Source organism: Canis lupus, chromosome 26, assembly GCF_003254725.2.
Source record: "Canis lupus dingo isolate Sandy chromosome 26, ASM325472v2, whole genome shotgun sequence".
Taxonomy (NCBI): domain Eukaryota; kingdom Metazoa; phylum Chordata; class Mammalia; order Carnivora; family Canidae; genus Canis; species Canis lupus.
Window position 1 is genome coordinate 2,036,614 of NC_064268.1, and position 25,302 is coordinate 2,061,915.

The following is a 25,302-nucleotide window of genomic DNA, read 5'->3' on the forward strand; positions in this document are numbered from 1 at the left end:
GTGGGTGAGTGGATGGGGGAATTGTGAATGAAAGGACATCTGCTCTTTGAGTCAAGATTCTAAACATGCCTTTCTTTGGCAATATGTCACGTTTAAATTAACCATCCAGGTAGAATTTCACTTCTGAACCAGGTTGTGAAGGAATTTTGAAGAACTTTATTACAGCGTGTTATTAAGAGTGGAGTCGTATCTGCCTTTGCAAATGGGCTGCAGGGATGCGTGGGTGTGAATCCTGCTTCCAACACTGAATAGCTGAGTGACTTCCCTTGAACCTGAATTTCCTCACGTGCAAAGTGGGGGTGCACTGGAATCACAGGTGTGGTGAGCATCATGCGGTGTGAAGGACACAGGAAGAGAGGAATGTGTGGCATGGAGTGAGTCTTCAGTACACGGCTGGCATCCTCCTACCCAGAAGTGCACACCTTGGGAGAACTGTAGCAAGGTCTTGGAGTACGCAGGGCCCAGAGCTTTCCTCCTGGGCGTTATGCATCCATTCCCTTCCAAATGAAATGCCATGTACATTTGAACAGGAAGATGTGGGAGGTTTGCACCAGACTTTGAGGGAAGGAAGCCACACAGGGCGACAGGCAGCATGACCGGGGCCTTGGCCACTGGCTCCCTGCTGCTTGAACATGCTGCTCAGCACCTAGTCAGCACATTGGGTGTGGCCACTGCACAGCAGGAAGCATTAGCTGGGGTGACTGGAAAGTCTGTGTGGAGCTGGATTCTCAGGCTCAGATGCTGTTCTCACACCCATCTCTTGCTCCTCAGCTCTGTCCCCTCCCACAGAGTGGGAAGATGGGTGATATGTGGCCCACGCCTACCTTCTCTCAAGTCCACAAACAGAGAGAGGAAGGAAGAGAGGAGGCAGCAAGGAGGGGAGAAGGGAGGGAGGGATCTCTGTCCTCTGCCAAATGCTGGGCTCTCTTAGTGCAGCTGAGCCAATCCCGTGGCCTGGCTAAGTATGTCCATGCCAGGAACAGGGCGCAGGTGGTCGCAGAGGGCAGACGGAGGCCCAGGTGAGCAGCAGTGCCTCGGGACATGCCAGGGGCTGTTGCCCTGCTGCCACTCCGCCCACCCACCCCGTGCTCTCCCCTCCTGCCCTGGCCACAGGACTCAGAGTGCTCCTTCCAGGTGAGAGCCCTGAGCATCGCACCACCAACTGCTCACTGGCTAGAGGGCTGGGCCCTGAAAGCTCTGCCTTCTGTGCCCCCAGGCCCTCCGGCGCCCCCACAGGACGTCACCGTCCACCCTGGGGCCACCCCAGCCACCATCCAGGTCTCCTGGAAGCCGCCGGCCCTGACGACTGCCGGGCTGTCCAACGGGGCCAATGTGTCTGGCTATGGCGTGTATGCAAAAGGGCAGAGGGTGAGTTCTGGTTGGGGGGTTGCACGGGGACCGCCGGAACCTGGAGCGGTGAACACAGGGGAGGGGCATGCCCCCAAGATCAACCAGCCCTTCCTGAAGAGCACCTGCAGCTTCTCCCAGGCCCTCCTCCCTCCCAGAACACTGACAGCCCCCTTCTCCCCTGTGGCTCCTTCTTTCCAGAATTCTCTCTGCCAACCTCCCACGCCCTGGGCGGTTCCTGTTCTTCTCCCCTTGGTACTGAAAACTCACCTCTTGACCCCACCAAATCAGGGCCCCCTCAATGGATGATGGGCTCATAAACTCCACCAACTGTTGTTGAAAAGATGGCACCTCAGCCAAAGTGGAGGGGGACACATGCGCATCAACACACAGCTGGCCCGGCTCCCAGAAGCAGTGTGTCCTTAATTCCGCTGTAGGGACCCCATATCAGCCCAACCTCGTCCCAGTGCATGACAGGGACATGGACACAGACAAGGCTGCCTGGGGGAGGCTGGAAGGAGCTTCTGTGCATTCTCTATTCCCCTCCTGTTCCCACCAAGGAGCCAGGGGTGACACATCAGATGCAAGTGCCTATCTGAGCTATTCCTACCTGGTCCTTGGGAGCTGCCACCTGCAGGGGTGTTCTCCTTCTGCTCCCCTCCCCCCCAGAACCCCCCTCTGCTCCCCCTTCTCCAGGACTCCCCTCTGTTTCCCCTCCTCCTCCAGGTCTCCCTTCAGCTCCCCTCCTCCTCCAGGACTCCCTTCAGCTCCCCTCCTCCCCACTGCTCCCCCTCTGTGGGGAAGCCCACAGGCAGGCTATGCCTGTACAGATGAGGTGCTGTCCTCGCTCTATGGCAGCAGGAAGTCCATTTGGTTCCCCTCCCAGCTTTGGCAGTTTACACCTGGTTTCTGATCCTCTGAGGCCTCATGTCTGTATCTGAATGGGTCTGGACTGGGAAGGGAAGGCATGGCCCTTGTTGGTGCCTGGGAACCTCCAACAACTGCACATGTTGGGTCTTCGAAAGCCCCTAGCCTGCTCCTCCCTCCGAGGCTCCTTCCATCTGCAGGCCGGGCGTGGTTGGGCTGGGCATGGATAGGGCCCCAGTGTCCAGGCACGACGGGCTGTCAGGTACAGGGGGAGAAGCTGCGGGGAGGTGGGCTTCCTGTGACGGGCATTCTCTGTGTGCAGGTGGCCGAGGTCATCTCCCCCATGGCAGACAGCATAGCTGTGGAGGTCGTGCGGCTGCGAAGCCTGGAAGCCAAGGGCGTGACCGTGCGGACCCTCTCTGCACAGGGCGAGTCCACGGACTCCACCACCGCTGCCATTCCCCCTGACCTCCTGGTGCCTCCAACCCCCCACCCGAGAACTGCTCCCACACCGAAGCCCTTAGCAAGTGTCGGAGCCCTCGAAACCAAAGATGAACACCTGGGTCCCCATATCACAGTGGACGAGGCCTGGGAGCAGGGTCGGGCTCCAGCCCCGGTCCACGGGCACATGCTGGAGCCGCCCAGCCTGCAGGGCTCAGGCCCGGGGAGGCGCTCCCCCTCGCCCAGTCGGATCCTCCCGCAGCCGCAGGGCACCCCGGTTTCCACCTCGGTTGCCAAGGCTATGGCCCGGGAAGCTGCGCAGAGAGTGGCCGAGAGCAGCAGGGTAAGGCTGGGCTTGTCGCTGCTTCCATGTCATCTGGAAGGCAACCTGTCCCTCATCCATCGGCCCCAGTGAGGCTGCAGAGGGGGCTGCGCAATGCTGGTGCCCAGGGGCTGCCTGGCCTGGGAGAGAGGGATGCCCATGCCATGCAGCCTCCGTTTCCCCGCAGATTGCTTTCTTGGCCAGATCCTGATGGAATCAAAATGTTTTCAGTATGTGACTCTGGATGTGTACTTGGAGAAAATGCTTCTCTACCAGTCTGGCTTAGATCAGAAAACAGGCAGTGAGCAGCCTGCTACCTAGGCTCTGGTCTGTGTTGAGGGTCTGAGCGGTGCCTTCTGGAAGTCAGCTCAGAGACCCTCTCCCTGAACGAGGCTCACATCTTAGTTCTGCATGCTTCAGAGCTATAGCTGTGTGTGTGTGTGTGTGTGCACGCATGCATGTGTGTGTGTACACACGCTCACAGACATGTTTGCAGACACAGAGACCTACTTATGTGCACATATAGACAGATGTGTATATACACGTGCATCTACATATATCCCTACATGCAGACATGCATGTATATAAATATACTCACATGTCTGTTACTGGAAACTGTCCAGGCCGTGGGGACGGGGAGCATTTGGATTATGGTGGGGCCGTATTCCAGACAAGATATGCAATGAGACGTGACAGTTAAGAAACACCTATGAAGTGTGTCCCCCATCCAGGCCTTGGAGAGTAGAATCTGGAACTGGACTAGACCATGTGCCCTACCACCACCACCTGGGACAAAGTTCCCATCTTTTCCTCAGGTGTACTGGTCTGCCGGGGCACCCAGCATGTCTGCTGGTCTCTCCAGGTTGGTGACCCCTGGCACCGCCCTCTCTGACATCCATGCTGATGCTGGAGGACCCCCACTTCCTGGAGGTCCCATGGGCCGGGTTGGCCTGACTCTGGGGTGGGGACCGGGCCAGGGAACCTCAGGAAGGGCACAGACCCTAAAGGTCAGAGCTAGGTGATACAGGCCATATACAGGACACCCAGGAGGGATGTGAGGTGCAATGATAGCTTTCAGGGCCTCCTGAAACACTGGGAATCCAGGTTTTTCTGTGAATTCTCCCATTTTGTTCAGGATTGGCTTCAAATACCTAAAAAACAACTTAACACTAATTTGTGACTTCTGATGAGGGAAGTGCTTCCAAGTATGCACACTTATTGTGGGCTGACCACCTTTGTGTCATCTTCACAAAGCAGAAGCCTGACTCTGAATGTTGGGTGTATGGAAGCTCTGTGGGCAGGCGGGGCCTGGCAGTGGACCGTGGCCCTCCACTCTTTGGGATGGCAGCCACATATCCTGCAGCCCTGAGACCCCCAGGCAGGGTCCCCAAGGACAGGCTGGAGCCAGTCTCTGGGGCTGCCAACTCCCCTGCCAGGTCACCTTTCAAAAGCATGGAGAGAAAGCAAACCTCTGAGTCTCATTTTTCAAGAAAATTAGTTGATCAGGTCAAGAGCTGGGCAAAGGAGACAGATGGAGAGAGAACTTTCTGCTGGTATCCCTAGGTCACCTCCAGCAGAGGCAGGAAATGGTTCTGGTCAGGGGCAGGGGGCAGTGCATCAGAGGCCAGCGCTGGGCTATCCAACACGGGTCCCTGCCCGCAGTAGCTCCCAGGAGGGTGGGGGGCTGGGCGAAGGAGAGGCTGAACCCAGAAGATTCGGGGACCTGGAGGCCTCCTCCCCCTCCCAGCCCCTCCTGACAGCTTCTTTCCTTCTCCTTCCAAGCTAGAGAAAAGGAGCATCTTCCTGGAGAGGGGCAGTGGGCAGTACATGAACTCAGATGAGGAGGACAGCTATGACTCCCCGGACATCAAGAGGAGAGGTGCCTCGGTGGACGACTTTCTGAAAGGCTCAGAACTTGGCAAGCAGGTGAGTGTGGGAGCGGGGTCCCTGTGGGCCTCCCCAGCCACAGTGCCCTGTGCAGGGTCTGGAGCCAGAACCACTGAGGCCCTTGGAGAAGTTTGTGTTTAACAACGCCTGTGCATGTGTCACCTCACTTGGGACAGTTCCAGAAGTCTAAATGGGAACCTTTCACCTCCCCGGCTGCCCTGTGCTGACACCTGGCCATTAGGGTGTTCTGTGGGCCAGGTAAACCTACAGATGATCATCTGGTCAACTTAGAACCCACCATTTGTTCATCTACTTTTATGAATCAGACAAATGTTTGCTGAGCATCTGCCATGTGTGAGGTACCATGGGAGAACCTGAAATGAGAGGGTCCACATCCTACACCCAGAGCATGAAATGTCAGTGCTTCTCCTTCCAGACCAGACCCTTCCGAGCAGATGTGTCCCGCCTTGTGTTTTGTCTCCAAATTTTGATCATGTGCTCTAATAGAAGCATCCTTGATTGGACAAGAGATGGAAAGGGCTAGAGATTCGGGGGTGTCAGGGAATGAAGACACTGCAGGGACCAGGTCACCTGAAACCAGCAGCACACATGAGGCAGGGCAGTGTCATGGCCTCAGGGATGTTGGACTCACACACGAGGGGTCACATCCTGGCCCTGCTGCTGCTAGCTATAGCTCTGCAGGCAGGTTACCCAGGCTCTCAACCAGCAGGTTCTTTGTATGCAAGATTAAATAATTCTACTTGCCTTAATTTTAACAAAAGACACAGAATGCCCAACTATAATGACGAAGGTGATGAAGACATTTCCCCACCCCGAGATACAAGAAGCCTCAGGTAGGAAGTTGTCAGGCTGATTCAGCTAGCCAGTTGTGTCTGGGTTCTCACTTCTGAATTTTCCGCACTTTTGATATTTCCCTCTTTGCTACAAAGTGGCTGCTGAAGCTTCAGTAATCACATCCTTATGTGACAGCACCCCAAGAAGGAAGGAAGGGACAGATAAAAAAAGAGGAGGCTTTCTTTTCAGGTACTTTGCTCTTAACTGGAAGAAAAGTATTTTCCAGAAGCTCCATCAGGTGTCCTGCTACTTCTCACTGGGCAAACTGGAATCATGTGCCCAGCACCAAGAGAGGAACAGGATTCCTACCAATAGCTTATGAGTGATGTATCTGGCCAGCAACAGACCCCTCCTTCCATCCCATGAGTTTATTCTGACATCATTGGGTTGGAATCAGATGAGACTCTATCCTTGTGGAGGGGAGTTTCCTGTACACCCAGGGGAGACTGAGTGAAAACCAGCCTGGTCTCTGTGTATTTAAAGCCATTTGTTGTATATCTTCTACTTGGCACCAAGTGAGAGAATTACAGCTGGAGTAGCTTCTACCCGGAGGCCACAGAGGCTCAGGCTGAGAACCTTCTGGGCCACTTCTCCCTGCTGAGGCTTGCAGAGCCTCCTGCCTCCTTCACAAGCCACGAACTTAACATGGCCAGAAGTGCATATTTGTCTTTATCTATGGTTGTAAATGAAAACCAGTGTATTCCTTTTTTTAAAATTTTTATTTATTTATTCGTGAGAGACTCGCATTCGCACACACAGACAGAAGCAGAGACACAGGCAGAGGGAGAAGCAGGCTCCCTGCAGGGAACCCAATGTGGGACTCGATCCCAGGACCCTGGGATCACGCCCTGAGCCGAAGGTGGATGCTCAACTGCTGAGCCACCCAGGCGTCCAAAAACCAGAGTATTCTTAATAAATGTGTCATGGGCTGCTATGAAATGCATTTGTCCACCAGGAATGTAAAGAAACGTTAACACCATCTAGCAGAAATAGAACCTGTTCATAAATCTGAGCTTGTCAGGGTGTGCAGTTGTTGCAATGTTACTTATTTGGCCTTAAATACTCGAGATACTGAATGTGGGACACTCTGAGTGAGCGGGACGCCAAGCCTCAAGCCACCCCGAAGTCACGGTCCTGGCCAGGGCTGTCGGTATCTGTGTTCCCATGCACATTACCATGTGCACCCTTTATTCTCAAGGAGGCCTTTCCATTACATTGTTACTGCCTCCTGCACGCACAGGCTCCATCAGGCGTCCCTGACCGAGATGGGCCCAGAGTGAGCCTGGGCAGTGCGGGGTGCCCACCTCCTGCCCGGATGGGGCTGTTCTCCAGACAGCCTAGGGTGCGTGTGTGTTAGACTATATGGTACTTTAAAAAATCTTACATGTCTGTATATGGTGCACATACATGCACTTTCCCACCAGCCGCTGCTCTCCATTGCACATGTATCATGTGCCCGAGTACTGCTGCCACCAGAGCCTATAAGGGTCTCTCCCTGGTCCTGCTGACTCGGAGCTAGCAGACCTGGGCAGGCCATCTCTGCCCTCCTGGTTCCCTGAGCCTGACAGATGGGGACGTCCAGGCCTTCCTCTCCATGACAGGAGCAACTCACACATGCACACACGCACACATGAACAGGCATATGCATGCACTCAGCACACACATACACCCGCATGCACGCACACATGCACGCACATGCATACACACATGCATATGAATGCACACACATACATATGCACATATGCACACCCACACACATAAGCACGCACACATACGCATGCACACACCTACACACATATGCACGCATACATGCACTCACGCACATGCACACATACATACACATGCACACACACATATGCACACATGCGGATGCACACACACATGCATACACACATGCGCACACACATGAGTGTGGGGCTCGCAAGCAAACAGAGCAGGGGAAGGTTGCAAGGAGAGCCTGGGTGGCCCTGACTCTGTGGGGCTCCATAGTGTCCCCTTATCTTGGCCACCAGCCTCACTGCTGCCATGGAGACGAATACCACACGGAGAGCAGCCGGGGCTCTGACCTCTCTGACATCATGGAGGAGGACGAGGAAGAGCTCTACTCTGAGATGCAGCTGGAGGACGGGGGCAGGAGGAGGCCCAGTGGCACATCCCACAACGCCCTCAAGGTCAGTGGCCCTTGGTCACCGGCTTCCTCTGCGCGGCCTGGAGCTCCCGTCCCCTGCCTCTTTGCTGGGGCTGCAGTGGCTCCAACAGGCCTTGTTCTACTGGGGGAAGCCCATGGGTTGCAATCGGCTTCTTCCTCATGGTTGAGTTTGTGTTCAGGAATTTCTCCAACCTCCTGACCTGCACTTGGCCCAAAAGTCTGGGAGGAGGGGTTTGGGAGAGTCTGTCTCAACCCTCAGGGTGCCCAGCTCAGTACCAGGAATCTAGGGGGAAGGAACAAATCAGGGAAGCCCCTGCCCTGCCCCAGCCTCAAGTGCTAATTGCAGAGCCAGCAGCTGGAGAGTAGGCCTTGGAGCAGACGGGGGGCCTGGGGACCAGCCGCCCAGCCAGGGGGTTTGCACGTCCCATGCAAGGAAGAAGTTGTGGTGGTAGGTGCTTCAGGGGGCACGGAAGCCAGAGGACTGCAGGGCGCCAGGGGCAACCCACACAGGCCCCTTCCCAGACACCGCCCCCCAGGGCCTACCATCCTCCACTCCCACCCCCAGTGTGGCCACCACTAGTGGGCGTGATGGGGGTCACCTTCACGGAACCTGGGCATGAAGCCTCCAAGGAGCCAAGGAGGAGGCTTGCCCTCGTGTGCATGCCCAGCACTGGGCGAGCAGTGTGGCCGCGGTCCTCCAGTTGTCCCCACCCTGGGGGGAGAGAGACAGCTGCTAGGACCCTTGTGGGCTTTGCAACTAGAAAAGCCATGGAGAGCAAAATCCCAGTGAGATTAAGCACCCGACCGTGGACTTTCTCTAGAACAAAGGGGCATATGTTTTGAATAGTGGATAGAAGGTAACAGCTCTGGCTCCCAATTCACTGCCTACTTGTGTAGATAAGACTTAGATGCTCGCCCAGCAAAGGCCCCTGGCAGGGCCTTAGAGTTATTCTGTCGCTAAAGAACATGCTGGAGTCCTGTGCAAATCCCACATGGTGGCAGCTCCTGCCACTCCTGGTGGCTCCTCCTTGGCTTCCCATCAGCTCCCAAGGCATCACTGGCCAGCAGAACTCATCCTTGAGGGAGGCAAGCCCAGGCCTCCCCCCGACTCTCCCATGCTTTGCCCCAGAACCCAGCTGCCTGCATGTGTTCACAGATAGGCTGGGCGAAGCCTGTATCTGTTTTTTCCATGATACTTCTCCTTTTGTTGGAGAAAGCTCCAGGGAGGGCTCTTCCTGCAAATAGTTAAGCAAAGAAGCAAAAGTTTGCCTTCTGTCCCAGGGAGAGGCCCAGAGAGCAATGAGTTTTGTATAAAACCCCCTGGCCAGGTGCTGCTGTGCCAGCTGGGGTGGCCTCCTGGGGGAGGCCGCCTGGGAGCTGACAGCGGGCAGAGTGGCTGCTGATGGCTGCAGGTTCACCTGGCCTTGCCTGTACGCTATTTCTTTTTTTTCTAAATTCTGACGTTTTACAGGCTGATCTGGACTTCTGAGTTCTTTAGAAAGTCCGACATTTTGGGGATCTGACATTGCTGGGCTCAGCTTTCTGCTCATGACAATTCCCTGCAGCTGAGCCAGCTTCCACCTACCCTGGGAGCCCCCAGATTAGACCCCTTCCTCATGCTCACAAGCACACGGTGGGTGTCAGGTTAGCAAAGGGGAGGGTTTGGGTCAGCAGCCAGGGAGCCCTGCCAGGCCTTACCACCAGCACTGAGCTCCAGCCCCTGCGCCCGTCCGCTCAGGTGAATGCACCAGGGTCGCCAGCTTGCAGAGCCCCAAGCGGGACCCCAGGAGGAAGGACCTTGTCTGGTGAGGCAGCCCAGGTGTGCATCCTGCTCAGTGGGCGTGGAGGATGGGCTCGGGGATGCCCCAGTGGAGAGGACCTCTGCAGGGCCGGTGGGCACAGAGTGACCAGGCACTTCCTGGTGTGGGGCGGCTCCGCATTCATCCACCAGCAAAGCGAGGGAGGCAGGGAAGGAGGCCTGGGCAGTCATGGGCACAGCCCCGTGGGCCCCACCTCTGCCGCCAGGACCCCCTCGAGGCAGCCAGTGGGTGCAGCCTCCTCAGGGTGCAGGCCTCCGAGGCTGTGCCCCCTGCTGCCCCCTGCCCCTGCCTCTCCTCTGCTCAGAGCACCACCTGCTCCAGGTGACCGTGACCACGGTGTGCCCCCCGACACCACCCCCTCCCCCGCCGAGGCACCATCTCTTTAACTTTGTGTTCTCATTTCAGAGCCGGGTCAGAGCATGCCTTTTGCCCCACGAGTACACACATGCTTGCTGCCCCTCATCGCCTCTGAGACTAATTGTGTCTATTTTCTTTCCTTACCCCCGTGTCACTTTGGTCACACCCATGTTAACACACCACCCCCTTAAGGAGTGCTTTCAGAGTAGCCCCACTGAAGGAGCCTTCCTGGAGCCGCCTGAGCACCCCCAGCTGACCCACCACAGTAAGAGGCTGTTCAGTATCCCCGAAGTAGCCGAGGAGGGAGAGCACCTGGAGCTCTTGCACAGACAGGGCTTAGGGTACTCGGCCAGGGCCAGGGCCCGGGCCTGCAGTGGGGATGAGGCCCCGCAGGCCTCTTGGCTCCCAGCCAAAGCCAGGGGCCCTGGGGGCGGCCCCCCTGCCAAGGACGTCGTCCTGGAAGACAGAGGCTGTCGGTTGGGCCGCGTGGCCAGCAGGAGCCCCGACAGTGGCCTGGACTGTGGCAGTGAGGAGGAGGAGCTGCGTTTTAGCTTCAGAAGCACGGCCAAGTGCAGCCCAGGCCCTGGGCACTGTCCCTGTAGAAGCCTGAGGCCTCTGCTGGCCCGGCGGCGGACGCTGACCCGGCAAAGCAGCATCGAGGAGGACTTTGGGGAGCAAGTGGACCCCAACGACGTCATCAGGAGCGATGACACCCACCTGAGCCCAGAGAGATCCACCCCCAGGAAGTATGGCTGGGAGGAACCCCTGGGTCACCACGGCTCGCGGGATATCTGGAAGAAAAGCATAAAAATGCCCGACAGTAGGGCCACTGCCCCAGAGGCACCTCCCTGGGTTGCAGAAGGCCCTGTGGTGTGTGAAGTAAACTTCCTTCTCACATCTGCTTGCCAAACCAATCCATGTTCATTCTTTTACCTGATTTATTTCTGTTGGTGTCCATCCCTGGGGAGCCGCTCTGCTGGCTTGTCTGTCATTTCCATGCATTTTGATTTAAGTCCCATTGCTTCCCAATCTTTGCCCATGCTGACGACCCCTTTACTTTGCTTTAGAATACTGACCCCCTCCTCACCCCCAGAATCAGCGACAATTATGGCTGCTTCAATTAAAGGACAACTGAATCTAAATTTTAATTAAGGGTTAGCTGAACTATGATGATCCGAAAGTTTGGCAACATGTATTTTTTAAACGAACCCCAGGGGACTTGTCACCACTGACACCGTTGAGGATACTTTCTTATTGTGGTTATAGTTTTTGGCTGGCGATGTGTTTTGGTCTTCATCTGTAACTGGAAAAAACAAAGGAGCAATTATTGAAGAGATCCATTTTTACGTATTGTTTTCAAAGTGTTTTTTTTTTTTAAAGCTCTTCCTCCTTCCAGGGGACAGTTTTCAGAATTAATTTTTCATCATCAGCTCTAGACACATCCTCCTGCCTTGTGTTCCAGGCTTATTAGCAGGTTGTCAGGAGTAGGGGTTCATTCAAGGCTTCATTCATGTTTATATTGTGTCCCCTTTCCAGAACATTTGCCCCTGTCATGCTGAACTTTTCCATGAAAACACAGGTGAGCCGCCACCAGGCACCAGGCCTTGGGTCTGAGCCCTGCGGTCGTGGTCTGTCCACACCAGGGCGCCGATCTGGAATCCACTGAGTCACCTGCCACCTGCAGCCCACACCCCGCCCCACCACCTAATTACTGGGACTCCCTGACCACCTTTCATTCCCTGTGTCCCTGAGAACTTTCTGACTCAACTACTTACCAGTGAGCTGGACGTTTCGCTATGATTATCTCCTATGATTCTGACCTTTAGTGCAAGTTAGAAGCAAACCATCCGAGTCAGCCCTGAAAATTGATTGGCGTCTTCAGATTAGGGCCACGATGTTGCCGTGAGTTTCCACGCTGATAACCCACAGAACCCTCTGTCTTTGAGTTTTACTGACCTCACACCCAACTTTGTCTAAGCGGGATGTTTGGAAGTGCAGTCGCCCCTCCGGGGGCGCGGCAGGGGGCAGGCTGGCCCGAGGCTAGCTAAGGGCCGTGTGTGGTCAGAGGTGCCGCAGCTGTGACGAGCCGAGTTTGACCCGCTCCCACTTGGGTTCCAAGTGTTTGGCTTTGGCAGCAGGGGCCACAGAGAACAATGCCTCCCAAGAGTCCCTTCTTGCCCTCACTCCTATCCGTGTGTCAAAAAGCAACTCTGGCGTAGAGGACAGGGTGCCTGGGGCAAGCAGCTTTCTTCTCTTCCGGGTTATTCAGCTAACCTTTCAGTTAAAAGCTAAGTTTAGTTGCCTTTAGAGCTTCTGCTTCTAAGTTGAATTGATTTGGCTAACTTAATTCTCTTGTTCCCCAAGGCTGGTGAGACTTACCACTCTGTTGTGTTTTGTCTTTAGATTTTAGGAAACCCAGTGTCTGCAGGACGGGCTGACAGGGCGGATCACGTGGGCCGGAGGTTCTCCCCTGGCAGTGCTGGTCCTCAGAGGTCCCGGCCAATGATGGTCCCATCCATCGGTTAGTGGGCCTCCTGACTGACACCTTTCTCTTTCTTCCAACCACAGAGCACATGGCTGCTCAGTCTTTGATCTGAGCATGTTTAGAAACTCATTAGGAGTAGCATTTCCACCATGTACAGAAAATTCTCCGTTATTTATGGCAAAAAGAAAGCAGAAAGAGCTTAAGACAAAATAAAATGTTCTCTAATATCATATTGGCTTTTTATGTCAATCTTCTCAAGTGACATGAGGCCAAGTGACATGAGACCTAGAAGAATTGCAGTGTGCTGCCTCTCCACGTCCCAGCTTGTCCTCTCATGAGATGCTCGTGGTCAAAGGAGCAGGAGTGGCAGCTAAACTCCAAACATTTATATAAGCCCGAGTAACGGAGAGTTCTCTACGTGCATAAAATGCTTGGGCAGCCAGGGCTCAAAGTGACAGGAGACACTACAAGGCCTGATGTCCTCGGGAGCACAGGCCGCCCTCCTCCACGTGGTTGCCTCCTTGCCCGTGTGCCCTCCTCTGGCACCCTGCCCACTCCTTCCCTTCCTTTTTGGAATTGAGCCAGTCTTGCTGAAAGCTGTCATTTTAGTCACCATAACCGACCCAGTGGGGAAGCTTGGATGGGAAGACTTCTACTGTTGGATCCACCAGAACAAATTGTGGCAAAAAAAAAATTCCAAAAAGTATTTGCAAAAGGTGATGGAACTTGGTAATCAGCCCAAACTGGCCTTTTGTGAAAACGCCCACACACTAGATGACAAACCAGGGAGTGCAGTGCAGGGAATAGGCGCACAAGGCCCGGTGATCCAGGGCTCTGGGGGCGGGGGCAGCAGAGGGGCTCCCAGAGCCTGCACACAGGGCTCTAGTTGGAGACGCACAGCTGACATTCAGGGGCCGGTCTGCCTCCTTTCACATCAGCTAAAAAGAAAGACAGATGTGATGACGTAAAACAGAGCCTCTAAAATGTCCTTTTTCCAGATTTTTCTTCCTTGTAGTGTCCAGACAACAGGGACAAAAAAGTTTCCTTTTCCAACTTTATGGTTTTAGAATGTTTTTATCTATCAGTAAAAATGTCATTGAATGTTAAAGATCCTTAAAAAAAAAAAAAAGAGCCTTTTTAGTTAACTGGAAACCAACCAAACATGTACAGTCCAGCCTGGCAAGTGCTGGTCTCTATGGTTCTAGATCACCTGGCAGGGTGACAGCTGGCTTCGGTGCCCTAACCCATGCCACAGCTCTCTCATGTGCATGTCATCTGTGTGTCACCCCCTGTAACAGTCACCGAGCCTGCAAAGGGTGTCCTGGCATCCAGGGTGCATAGCCTGCGGGGACTGGCCATCTGTAGAGCTGAGGTGAGGCAGGGCTGGGGCCCCTGAACTGGATTTCAGAGTCTTCACTGGATTGTCACCATCAGGTGTGAAGATGCAACAGGGCCCATTGCATGAATGGCTGCTGTTCACATGGTTGAAGCATTAATGTCGAGGGCAATGGGGCATGGTGTCCTCTGTGGGGGTCTGCAGGGCCTCCATCCCCAATCTCTAAGGACAGGGAGGGACTCTCTGCAGAAGGGACTAATGACTGCTGCAGACAGCCAGGTGGGCGAGGAGAGGTCCAGTCCCCCTGACCCTCAGCCCCAGGAGTCTCTGACAGCCTTCTGATTGGGGGTGTCTTACGGTAGAGATTTCAAAAAGGCTGCACACATGTTTTCATCTTAATAAATCACTAGTTAAATTAGCAGAGAGTAATGCTAACGTTTTAACCAAAAAAAAAAAAAAAAAAAGTCCCTTTTAATGTAACTCAAGAAATCCATGATGGTTTGGTTTAATTGTATGTCCTTATCATGTAGCATCACAATAAACCACATAAAAGCAAGACTAATATCAAATGCTTTGATTCATACACACACAGAGAGTATATAGCTCCGATGTTGTAAATTCTTGATCTGACAAATCAGTGTGAGGAGGATCTCAGGACCCTGATCTGTGACTTGCGGGAGGATTTAATCGGGTGTGGTTTCTTGCTTCATCATGGTTGGTCTTTGCATTTATCTGTGTGCCCTTAGGGCACCTGTCTGCAAGGTGCCCCACTTGAGAGGACCCCATTCTGACCAGGGGACTGTGACCTATCCAGGGTCTCCTGTTCCCTCTGCTGTTCTGGTGACTGAGCTCACAGAACGAGGATACATGGCATGTTCTGGGTGCCCAGGGAGCACAGATTAAAAAGGAATAAATACATGAAGCTTGGCACTTTAGAATGCAGACCCACATGGGTTTCCCTGTGAGGAGGAAATGAAATGCCAGATTCCCTTTTTCTCGTAGAGATGACAGTGGACGTTAACAGTGGAGGGGTCAGTCTGGGTCAGGTGGTGAGGGGCCTGTCCCTCCTGTATACCTGATGCTTATTCTCGCAGTACCAGTGGACTTGGGAGTACTGATTGTGCCTGTGGCATGCAGGCCTTCCTTCCTGCCCAACAGACCCCCCGACCCAGCCGTAGTGACCCCCGTGCCAGGCCACTTCCACCTCAGGGCAGAGGGGATGAGTGTCCACGCCAGGTCAGACCAGAGCTGGAGGTAAGTCCCTCCTCAGTCTGGCTTCCCAGCTCCCCCCTAGTGCCTGGAGAAGCCAGGCCCCACAGACACAGTCCATGGAGGCCACTCTTCTCTTCCTGTGGAGGTCTGGGTTTCATAAAGCAGCCATGCACCCTCTCCAGAAGAAGAGGTAGCAGAGCCACCTCCTACTCACACCAATTTACACACATCCACACTCCCCCCCCCAAACCAGAAAGGGTTCATGGGGCAGGGTGGGTCCCACCACCACTCCCGATACCATTGCACAGAGACTCTGGCCGGACCCTTTGCTGGGACCCAGCCTCGGAGACTGTCCCTGGTCTGCATGCTTCTTGCAGCACAGATGCTGCTTGGGTGAAGACAGGGTTTTCTGTATCAGGGTCCCTGAGCTCAGGCCAGCTGCCAAGGGTGTGCACTCCCGTGCAGACAGCTTCGAGGACCACGGCTGTCATTGTGGGCCAACCTTTTGGAGCTGACCCAGCTCCCGGCCCCTCATGCTGTCTGCCCTCGGAGATGGGTCAAGAACCCACTGGGCGGGAGCCTCTCCCCTTCCTGGCCCGTCTCCATGGCACTGCTGGTCTGTGCTGCCATGGGCGCGAACTCAGGAGAGATGGCCCCGCTCTCATGTGTGGATGCTTTTCTCTGCCTCAGTGCTGCTCGTGGGCGTACGGAGGTAACCAGGTGCTTGGCGTATTTTCACACCATTTAATTGTGGTAACAATGAAAACCAGAGGAAGAGTGTGAGATCTTTCCATTGAGTCTAAACAAGATCAGAACTTCATGAGCCAGTGAAGGAACAAAGCTTGTTCCTGGCAGAAGACAAAGTACTGAATTTCTAGATTGTCTGGGCATCCTGAAAAAGACCCCGAATTTAAATAATGCCAACAGTCCACTGCATTTTAAAAATCAACCTTTCTTATAGTTAAAGTGCTTTTTATTTTTTGACTTTTTTCCCTGTGATGTCCTCCCGTCCGGACCCCTGTGCTCCGTCTGGGTGCTGGTCACCGCAAACCTGGCTGTGCTGAACCGGTCCCAGGGGGACAGGACAGCATTGTCTGCCAGCAGATTCCCTCCCCTGCTTGCTGCAGTGACATATATTATGATATCTAATCTAAGGTGGAGTTTTATGAAGAATGCATTTGTTGCTTCTTAAGTATTTAGGGATCAGTGAGTAACTCAGAGAAGTACCCCAAACTTGGACTGATGTGCGAATGCCTTTTGGTCACCAGAGGGGCTGTCCCACCTGCTGTGCTCAGCAGCAGACAGCCTGTCCTGCGCTCAATGCCACAATAGCTACCTGCTTTTTAAGCCCGTCTGTGATGATCTGCATATTAACCACAAACTTATTTTAAAAGACAGAAGTTACAGTGCCCCCACCATCCCTGTCTTGTAAACCATATTTCATGTAACAGCACAGGTCTCTAAGTCCAGTGGAAGGCATGGCCGGCAGGAATCACCTAGCACTCTGCCTTTGTCTCCACATGCTCCCAGATGAATACAGTGAGCGGGACCACCTTTCTCCAGACTTCTACGAAGAGTCAGAAACAGACCCTGGTGCCGAAGAGCTCCCAGCCCGGATCTTCGTGGCGCTTTTTGATTATGACCCTCTCACCATGTCCCCAAATCCAGATGCTGCAGAAGAAGAGCTTCCTTTTAAGGAAGGACAGATCATCAAGGTGGGGGCCCGGCTGGGGGCCACCAAAGGAGGGGGGGTGCTGTCACCATACTGTAGTTCCTTAGTTCGTCCCAATGGCAGGCTTTTTCTGTTGCATTAAATATTCAGCCTTCTGACCAGCAGGGAGGAGGGACCCTGTGAGTCTGAATTAGGAATAGGAGAGAGAGCCTGGTGCTCAGTCTCACGGAGAAAGCCATTCACTATGGATGGAAACATCGATAGGCAGAGTCTCAAAGTCCTGTCTTGGGGTGGGGTCTCATCGCTCACACACTCACTGTGTGAGTTCAACACACACATCTGGCAAAGTGAAGCCAAGGCCTTGACTTGTGCTCCCCACTGACTGATGGGAGACCAGTGGGTTGTCCAAAGCCTGGGGCAGAAGCTGGCTTTCAGAGGTGTAGTCTCACGGGTGGAGGGTAGGTGTGCACATCCGCAGGGCAGGTGTAGGTGATGACGGTGTTCTTCCAGCATATTCTGACAACATTCCGCTCCACGCCAGCACAGCTGATGTGCTTGTGACCAGCACTCATGCTGCCTTGGCCTTTCGCATGGGCTCCAGGTCTATGGTGACAAAGATGCGGATGGCTTCTACCGTGGGGAGACCTGTGCCCGACTCGGCCTTATTCCTTGTAACATGGTCTCAGAAATCCAAGCCGACGATGAGGAGATGATGGACCAGCTTCTGAGACAAGGCTTCCTTCCTCTGAACACGCCTGTGGAGAAAATAGGTAAGAGACAGCCTCCTGCTCACGCCTGCACTTGCTGGTGGGGCTGCTCCTGCCTCCCTAGCACCCTGAGGCCACACCACCAGCTGGGAGCAGGAGGTGGTGTGGACAGGGTCCAGTCTGTGCCTTTTAAACGAATCAAGGGAATCTGAAAATTAACCCACTCTGCAAACCAGCTTGCAATAGTCCTGCATGCTTTATGGACATATATGCACTAAATATTTATGACTTTCCAATGGAAGATGAAGTACAGCCTTGCTTACTGAAAGTCTCTCCAATCTAGAAAATACTTTGTGGTGTTTTTGAATGTTCTGAAATTTATACGTTTATAATGTGACCCCCGTGGTGATGGTCAGGAAGCGAGGCCACCGGGAAAGCTGAGGTCATGACTGTGCAGCCCTCAGAGTGGCATTAATGTCCTTATAAAAGAGGCCCCAGGGGCATGCCTCGCCTCTTCTACCCTGTGAGGACACGGCAAGGCGACCTCAGCAGAGCCCGAAGCTTCCGGAGCCTTGGGCTCGGATTCCAGCCCTCAGAGCCATGAGCCGCGAGCGCCCGCCGCGTTCTGGCAGCGCCAGGCCTGGATGCCGGGACGGGCTGAGCGCGTTGGCCCATCCGCAGGTGGGCTCAGAGCGGGATGAGGGGGCGCTGCGCTTTCCATTCTTCAGGTGGACGTTGCTGGTCCAAAAGGCAGAAAATATTTTCGCCCTTTAGCGTGGAGAGATGACAAACTCCTTCGTTTATCTTGACCCCATTTGCAAGCATGAGTGAGTACACAGCAAAACTGGTTTTGGTGAATTTAAACATTATATTTGTGATCTCTAAATTTTGCCCACAGGCAGGGAAAATCTACTCGTCACAAAAGCGTTTGCTTTCTCTAAATAGCTGGAGGCAGAAAGATACATTTTGTGTCATTTATGTTTTAGGTTTTATGCTTCAAAACATTAGGTTAGCTTAGTTCTAAATTGGATTTCAGAGACAAAATTCAATGAGTCAAAGAATATGTGTCATTTTAAGGATAATCACAAAATCAAATAAAGCGTTTCAACCTCTTTGGTATGAATGAACTCACAATCTGAAGTTCAGTAAAACCCACATCTGCTAGTTGTGGCTTCCTGTGAGTACACTGCCCGGATCCAGTCCACCAGACTGAAGCTCTGTGAGGCCTGTCCACCCCCGATTCCCTTCCTGACACCACTGTGATGGGTTCAGAGCAGGAACGGACTCTGAACACCGCAGACCCAGAAAGCCTACAAGCACTCCACTAGAAAACTGTAGCTTGATTCGTGTTACCAATTAGATTAAATGTCTGCTTTATTCTTTTTTTCTGAATGTGACTTTTGAGAGAACCTGACTGAGACTCCACAGGCCCTTCTAGCACTAGGAAGTATCATTGTCACTGCAGACTGAATGTGCTCCTCCCTCGGCAGCTGGGACAGGTGGGGTGGAGTGGAGGGGTGGTTAGGGCTGGTGGAGCAGGACCCTGTGTCTGCCTCATGGCCCTTTCCCGACATCACGTGTGGTGAGACAGGTAGAAAGTGGGTATGGACTGGAAAAGAAGACATTTAACTTTTTCTAGTCACAGATGACATGAAAATCTACTTAGAAAATCTCCAAGAATCTAGAACAGAAGTTTCTAGAACTAACAAGTGGCCTTAGCAAGGTCAACAGATACAAAAGCAATTGTTTTTCTAGATGTTCAGCATGAAAAGTTTGAAATTGACATTTAAAAAGTAATACTCTTGCCAATGCAGTGATGTAACAAAGACACAGAACAGAAGGGCAGATGCACCAGGCTCTGTGTGGCCTAGACCAGGAGGGTTGAGGAAGGTCATCAGGATCCCTAAGTAAATAGACACGATGTCACCAGAGTTCAGGCGGGTGAAGACATCCAACATCCCCACACGGACCTGCAGCTGTGACCACCCCAGTCAATGTCTGTGCCGGGATCTGTGAATTGATATGCTGAACCAGACATGTGTGCAACAGCAAAGGAACTACAGTTGCCCAACGAGGTTTTTTTTTTTTTTTCAAGATTTTATTTATTTATTCATAGACACAGAGAGAGAGAGAGAGTCAGAGACACAGGCAGAGGGAGAAGCAGGCTCCATGCAGGGAGCCCGACACGGGACTCCATCCCGGGTCTCCAGGATCACACCCCAGGCTGCAGGTGGCGCCAAACCGCTGTGCCACCTGGGCTGCCCCCAACGAGGTTTTAAAAGAACAGTGGAAGAACTCATGTGAGTGGGTTTGAAGACTGAGCATGTAGGTGAGCTAATGAGGGTGAGGTGGTGTCAGTGACCCCAGAGGCACACAGGTCTGTGGAACAGGGTAAGTCCGGACACAGACTGGTACGTGCACCGTCCACTTGGTTTTGACCAAGATTGGGGAAAGGACAGCCTTTTCCATAACGGGTGCTGGAATTGAGCCAAGAAAATGAAGCTCAGGCCATACTCCTGCCAAAATAAAAAAAAAAAAAATGAACTCAAAATTGAACACAGTCTTAAGTGTAAAAACTAAGACCATGGAACGCCTAGGAAAAAACTTTGTGGTGATTAAGCAATGATTTCTGACATGACACTCAAACCATGACGCAAAAGAAAAGACTGGTGTCAGGCTTCAGTAATATTGAGCCATTCTAGGCTGAGAAACAGCACGAAGAGAAAGGCAAGAGGAACCACAGGTGGGCAGAGAGTATCTGCAAGTGACCCAGCTGGAGGGGAGTCATATTTAGAGATCACACAACGACTCAGCAAGAAAGCAAACCATTCATGCAAAGCGGGCCAGAGATCAGGGAGATCCTTTGCCACGGAAGATACAGGGATGGTGAACAAGCAGGTGGAGAGAGGCCAAGCATGATTGGGGAAACACAGGTAAAGCCACGACAAGGAGCCAGGATGCCCCAACTAGGATAGCCACACCCAGTGTGCACAGGGACGCGGAACTGGAGCTCCAGCCGCTGGAGGGGAACCTGCGCGGCACAGCCACTCTGCCCGACAGGTGGACGTGTCCTTCTATAGCCGGACACACATGCAGACAGTCCATCCACCCCTCCTGCGTCCTTGCCCTGGAGGAGGGGGGCTTTCGTGCACTCCGGCAGCTATGTGAGCCTTCCACTGGCTGGACTGAGGATCATGGATGCGGGGAGAACAGGCGTCTTGCCCCTGATAAGTGGATCCGTAACTGGTGCATCCACACAGGGTGCTCCTCACCAGTAAAAGTAGGACTGCTGACATGAAATCACACCAATGGATCTCAGGTGCGTTGCCTGATAAATGAAGCAAGTTTCTAAAAACTATGATTCCATCTACAGGATATTCTAGAAAAGGTGAAAGTATTGGGACGAACATAGGCCAGTGGTTATCCGGGCTGGAGGTGATGACAAGAACCGTACGGGAATTTCTGGGTGTGACGGAACTGTCCTATATCTTGATGACCAGATGGGCTCCCTGTCATTTACAGAAGCAGACTCTAAAGAGAATGTATTTCAATGACTGTTCATGCTCACAGCACTCCCTGGAGAATTAACAGCACTCAGAAGTACAGTAAGGGACCCCTAGAAGAACTTGGAATTATTTCAAGGAAACACATGTTCACAGGCCCTACAGAGGCATCCTCCTGTTTCTAAATTAAAACAGCGGTTCTTGAGCAGGAGCCAAGGTGTGGATCCCTGGACCTTCACGCACACACAGCCAGACATTGCACCTGCTAAGAGCCCCCAAAAGGGCACATAACTGATGCCTGTTGCTTTCAAAATACTTCTCTTTAATGGTCTTCATTTGTATGAATTCCAAAAACCAGTTCCAGGCACAAAGTGGCTGTGTTTGGAAGACATGCTCCAGCATCAGCTTTCTCTGGGAGAGACTGCTGTCCTGTGCTGCCCAGAGACTTTGGATCTGTTATTCCGGAGGATCGCCTACTTCATCTTAGTCTCCCTGTTGGATGGACACATTGGGGAAGGGAAACGTCCTTGCTATTGTAAGAGGGGGACAATGGGCCAGAGAAAATATGTGAGGACAAACAGCAGAAGGCAATGGGCCCCAGAGCTGGAGGCTTTGTTGGTGCGTGTGCCCCTGAGCACAAGACACCTGAGAGGCTGGTCATCTGGTCCTGCAGGCCAAGTATGCCCTGCCCTACTACCTTGGGGACGAGGGACAGGGGATGCCACTCCTTTTGAAATAACCACATGATGGCTTTCTTCTTGTGATGTAAACAGAGAGAAGCAGAAGAAGCAGCCGGCAGCCAAGGGTGACACGAAGGGTGGTGGCCCTGTACGATTACGACCCGAGAGAAAGCTCACCCAACATCGACGTGGAGGTACATGGCTGGTCCCTGGGCCTTTCCCTGCAGAGCTGCCGGGAGCCACGTGATTTGCTCTCCCACCTTCAACTTCTCTGAACGTGTCCATAGGGAGGGCGACCAGACCAGTAAATGGTAGGAGGAGATAGATAAGGGGCACAGCAGCTATGGACAAACCTCATCGCTGTGGCCCGGAGTCCTCGTACAGGATGCTATGGGAGGAGCAGTCTGTGATCCTCGTCCTCGTCCTCGGGGAATGGCTCTGTAGGGTTGTCTTGAAGGGAGAATTAATAGCCCACCTTGTCTGGACCCCGAGCGAAAGCAGTAGGGCCTCACACACGCACGTGGAAGCTGAGGGGGAGGCCTGGGCTCCTCTGCTCACATGGTCTGGGCTGGTGTGGCCCTTGACACCCTGGCAAGATGGGAGGGACTGGTCTCCAGGGCTAAGGGGCTAGGTTTTTAGCCTGTGCACCTGCTTCCTCAGATGACAAGCTGTGTCTGAGTCCATGACCCACAGTTTTCATTAGGCCCGACACGCTGCCAACTCATGGTTCAGATTCAGAGCTCACTCTCCAAGCATTTCTGTGCAGACCTGATTCCTCGGGGACACCTGGTGGCGTTGAGATGTCAGCTTCCTTCCCTCGTCTACATGGTCAGAGATAAACCCACATATCCTTTGTCTGTGTCTGCATCCTGCATTAGAGTCCATGTGCCTGTCTCTATGCTGGTGCCTGGCATGTCGCAGACACTTCATAGACAATTCATAATTGAGTAAAGGTTTTTGCACTCAGTGAAAGGTCCTTACACTGCAGAGGATGTTTCCCTGAAATCTTGGGTTTTTCATGTTAACTCTTTGACTAGTTTTAGAAGGGAACCACAGGGGTGAGGGGAACACAGCAGCAGTGCCAAGTTCTGGTGAGGATGGGGAGGTGGCGCTTTGCCTGGAGGCGGGCTGTACTCTGAGTGCATCTTCGTTCCCAAGATGCTGTGCGCAGAGGTGCTCGTCAGCTTCCTGCCCTTCCTCCCTGTTTGATTGAAAGAGCAGGTCGGTACCACCATAATAATAAAAAAAAAAGTCAGTAGAGCATTCGTGAAGAACGCGTTGAAGGAAACCAGCAACTCTGTATGGGAAGGTGTTGTTAACTTGACCTGCTCTCTCCACAGGCAGAGCTCACGTTTTGCACGGGGGACATCATTACTGTTTTTGGTGAGATTGATGAAGATGGATTTTATTATGTAAGTTTTTGAAACATCAAAAAACACCGTTTGATTCATTTCGTATGTATATTTTTGCTTGTGTGTTCTTGCCCCTAAAATTACCTAAATGCTTCCTCTGGCTTTCAGAAAGGTCCCTGTCCCAGAGGTGATGATTCAGGAAGGTGGGGCTGTGAGCAGCTCCGTCCCTTCTTCTCTGACAAGGGCACTGCCCATGTCCATAAGCTTAAACCAAGTATACATATTCATATTCTCCTACTTAGAATTGTCTTCCATCCACACATGTACCAAACAATTTAACTTTCTGGTTATTTATAAGGTATACCTTTTCATACAGAAGAAGGAAGGAATGCAAATAAGCAAAGTTAACACCTAGTCCACACCAACAGAGTATAGGACTCCTTGCTGACCTTCCTCTGAGCTGGTGGCAGCCGGGCCAGGTGAGGAGCAAGGGTCCTGGCTCAGAGCCCAGGGTCCAGCGACCTCCTTCCTTTCCCAACATTTCCTGAGGAAAAGAGAGAAAGAATGTGGATGGGCTTCTCTTGGTGCTTCTGCACCTGGGGCCCCTGAGTGCCTCCATCCCAGGCCCGAGCCTGCAGGGCCATGAGGGAGCTGACTAGTGGGCCGATGGGGTGCCCACTGCAGGTGTGGCTTGAGACAGGGCTGCCATCCTGCACCAGGATCCCCATCTTCCCCATCCCCCTGCCATTTTAAAAAATCGCAACAGCTGGGAAAGTGTCAAGTCCCGGTAATACCTTACCGGTTTCCCTTTGAGTCCAATGAGTTCACAGCCTCAGATGTGCATGGAATCCAAGTTCCTGATTCTTGCAGGTCAGTGTTCAGTGCGGCTGCTCATGCTCTGTGCCCCATTTCTTTCTAGGTGAGACTGTAAAGGGTCTGCTAGTGGGCAGATGGCAGGCTTTCTGTCCTGTCACGGACTCGAGAGTGGGTGGGCGAGAGAGGTGGGAGCCCCCAAGGCTGAGGCACAGGCTATGGGCCGGTCCAGGTGATGCAGGAGAGCAGTTGGAGACGGCATGGGTGCCAGAGCTCGGGTGGTTTGTTGGGGTGAGTGTATTGTCCAAGAAGATGCCCAGATTCTGCCGTGGGTGTTAATAGGATGGCGTGTAGGAGGCCCAGAAGGATGGAGGGGAAACAGTAAACACCATGGGCATGTCCATCCCCCCTTCTGCCCAGTGAGCCCAGAGCCAGGGTCCATCTGGATGCCTGGAAGTGCAGGACTGTCCTAGGTCTGGGTGCTCACGGGCCTCATGATCTGAACGTGGTGCCACCGGGAATTTGAGGATGAGGCTGTGCGTTTTCACAGAACATGGTCCCCAGATGCAAGCCATCTATTCCATGTGGTGCCTGCCTGAAGGAGCAGACGTGGCTGATGCTGGAGGGGACTCTGGCTGAGGTCTGGGCTGTGTAGACATTGGAGTGTCTGCGTGTAGATGTGATTTGTGACCCTTGATGTGGGAGAAATCCTCGGGGGCCCTTGTATAGTAATGTAAGCAACGAAGACGTCCTAGAGAAAGTCTCTAAGGGACACCAAGAGAGAAAAATGAGCTCCTAGGGGAGGCTGAGGAAGGAGGATTAGAGTGGTCGCCAGAAAGGGGACAGAGGCCTCCAGGGTCGCAGCAAGGGCAGGTGGCCAGACTGGGCACGTGTGTACTGGGCTCAGGAGGGATTCTTGCTGGGAAGATGTGGGAGATACCCATACCCGGGGGTACCTCTCTTCTTTAATTTTTATCTTCAATTGTGGTAAAATACATACAATTTGCCGTCTTACTGGCTTCTAAATGCACGGTGCGTGGCGATGCACACACTCAGGCTGTCGGGCAGCCATCGTCACCATGTACCTCCAGGACTCTTTCCTTCTTGAAATCCTGAAGCTCCATCCTCATGAAACACTAGTTACCCTGCATCCCTGCCATCCTCCAGCACCGGCACCCCATCTCCTTGCCGTCCCCACGAATCTCCCTGCTCACAGGGCCTCACGGAAATGCAGCCACACACAGTGAGTTTTTTCACGCCTGCCTCACCTCACTGAGTGGAACATCGTGCAAGCCAGCATCTCCTTCCTTTTCAAAGCTGGATGCTACTGCACACTGGGTGTATATGGCTTGGCTCCCTGTTTGTCTATCAGTGGACACTTGGCCCCTGCGAATAATACAGTGATGAACATGGTGTGCGAACATGGCTCTCGGGCCCTGCTTCCACATCCCCTGGGTCCCGACCCAGGAATGGAATTGCTGGGTCATATGCTAAACC

The 25,302-nt window shown here is 53.2% G+C and overlaps 1 protein-coding gene across 21 annotated transcripts in view; it reads left to right on the forward strand.

Moving 5' to 3' along the window:
- RIMBP2 (RIMS binding protein 2) overlaps window positions 1-25,302 on the forward strand; it is a 225,363-nt gene that overhangs the window by 195,048 nt on the left and 5,013 nt on the right. For 12 of the 21 annotated variants that reach the window (XM_049101659.1, XM_049101656.1, XM_049101658.1 and 9 more), the window contains 10 exons: window positions 1,217-1,368; window positions 2,537-2,998; window positions 4,760-4,903; window positions 7,732-7,890; window positions 10,238-10,924; window positions 12,449-12,566; window positions 16,609-16,793; window positions 17,352-17,520; window positions 21,734-21,834; window positions 22,981-23,052. In XM_049101659.1, coding sequence (XP_048957616.1) covers window positions 1,217-1,368; window positions 2,537-2,998; window positions 4,760-4,903; window positions 7,732-7,890; window positions 10,238-10,924; window positions 12,449-12,566; window positions 16,609-16,793; window positions 17,352-17,520; window positions 21,734-21,834; window positions 22,981-23,052 — 2,249 coding nt within the window. The remainder of the gene's footprint in view (window positions 1-1,216; window positions 1,369-2,536; window positions 2,999-4,759; window positions 4,904-7,731; window positions 7,891-10,237; window positions 10,925-12,448; window positions 12,567-16,608; window positions 16,794-17,351; window positions 17,521-21,733; window positions 21,835-22,980; window positions 23,053-25,302) is intronic. The other 9 variants (XM_049101663.1, XM_049101660.1, XM_049101665.1 and 6 more) reach the window with 2 other exon arrangements.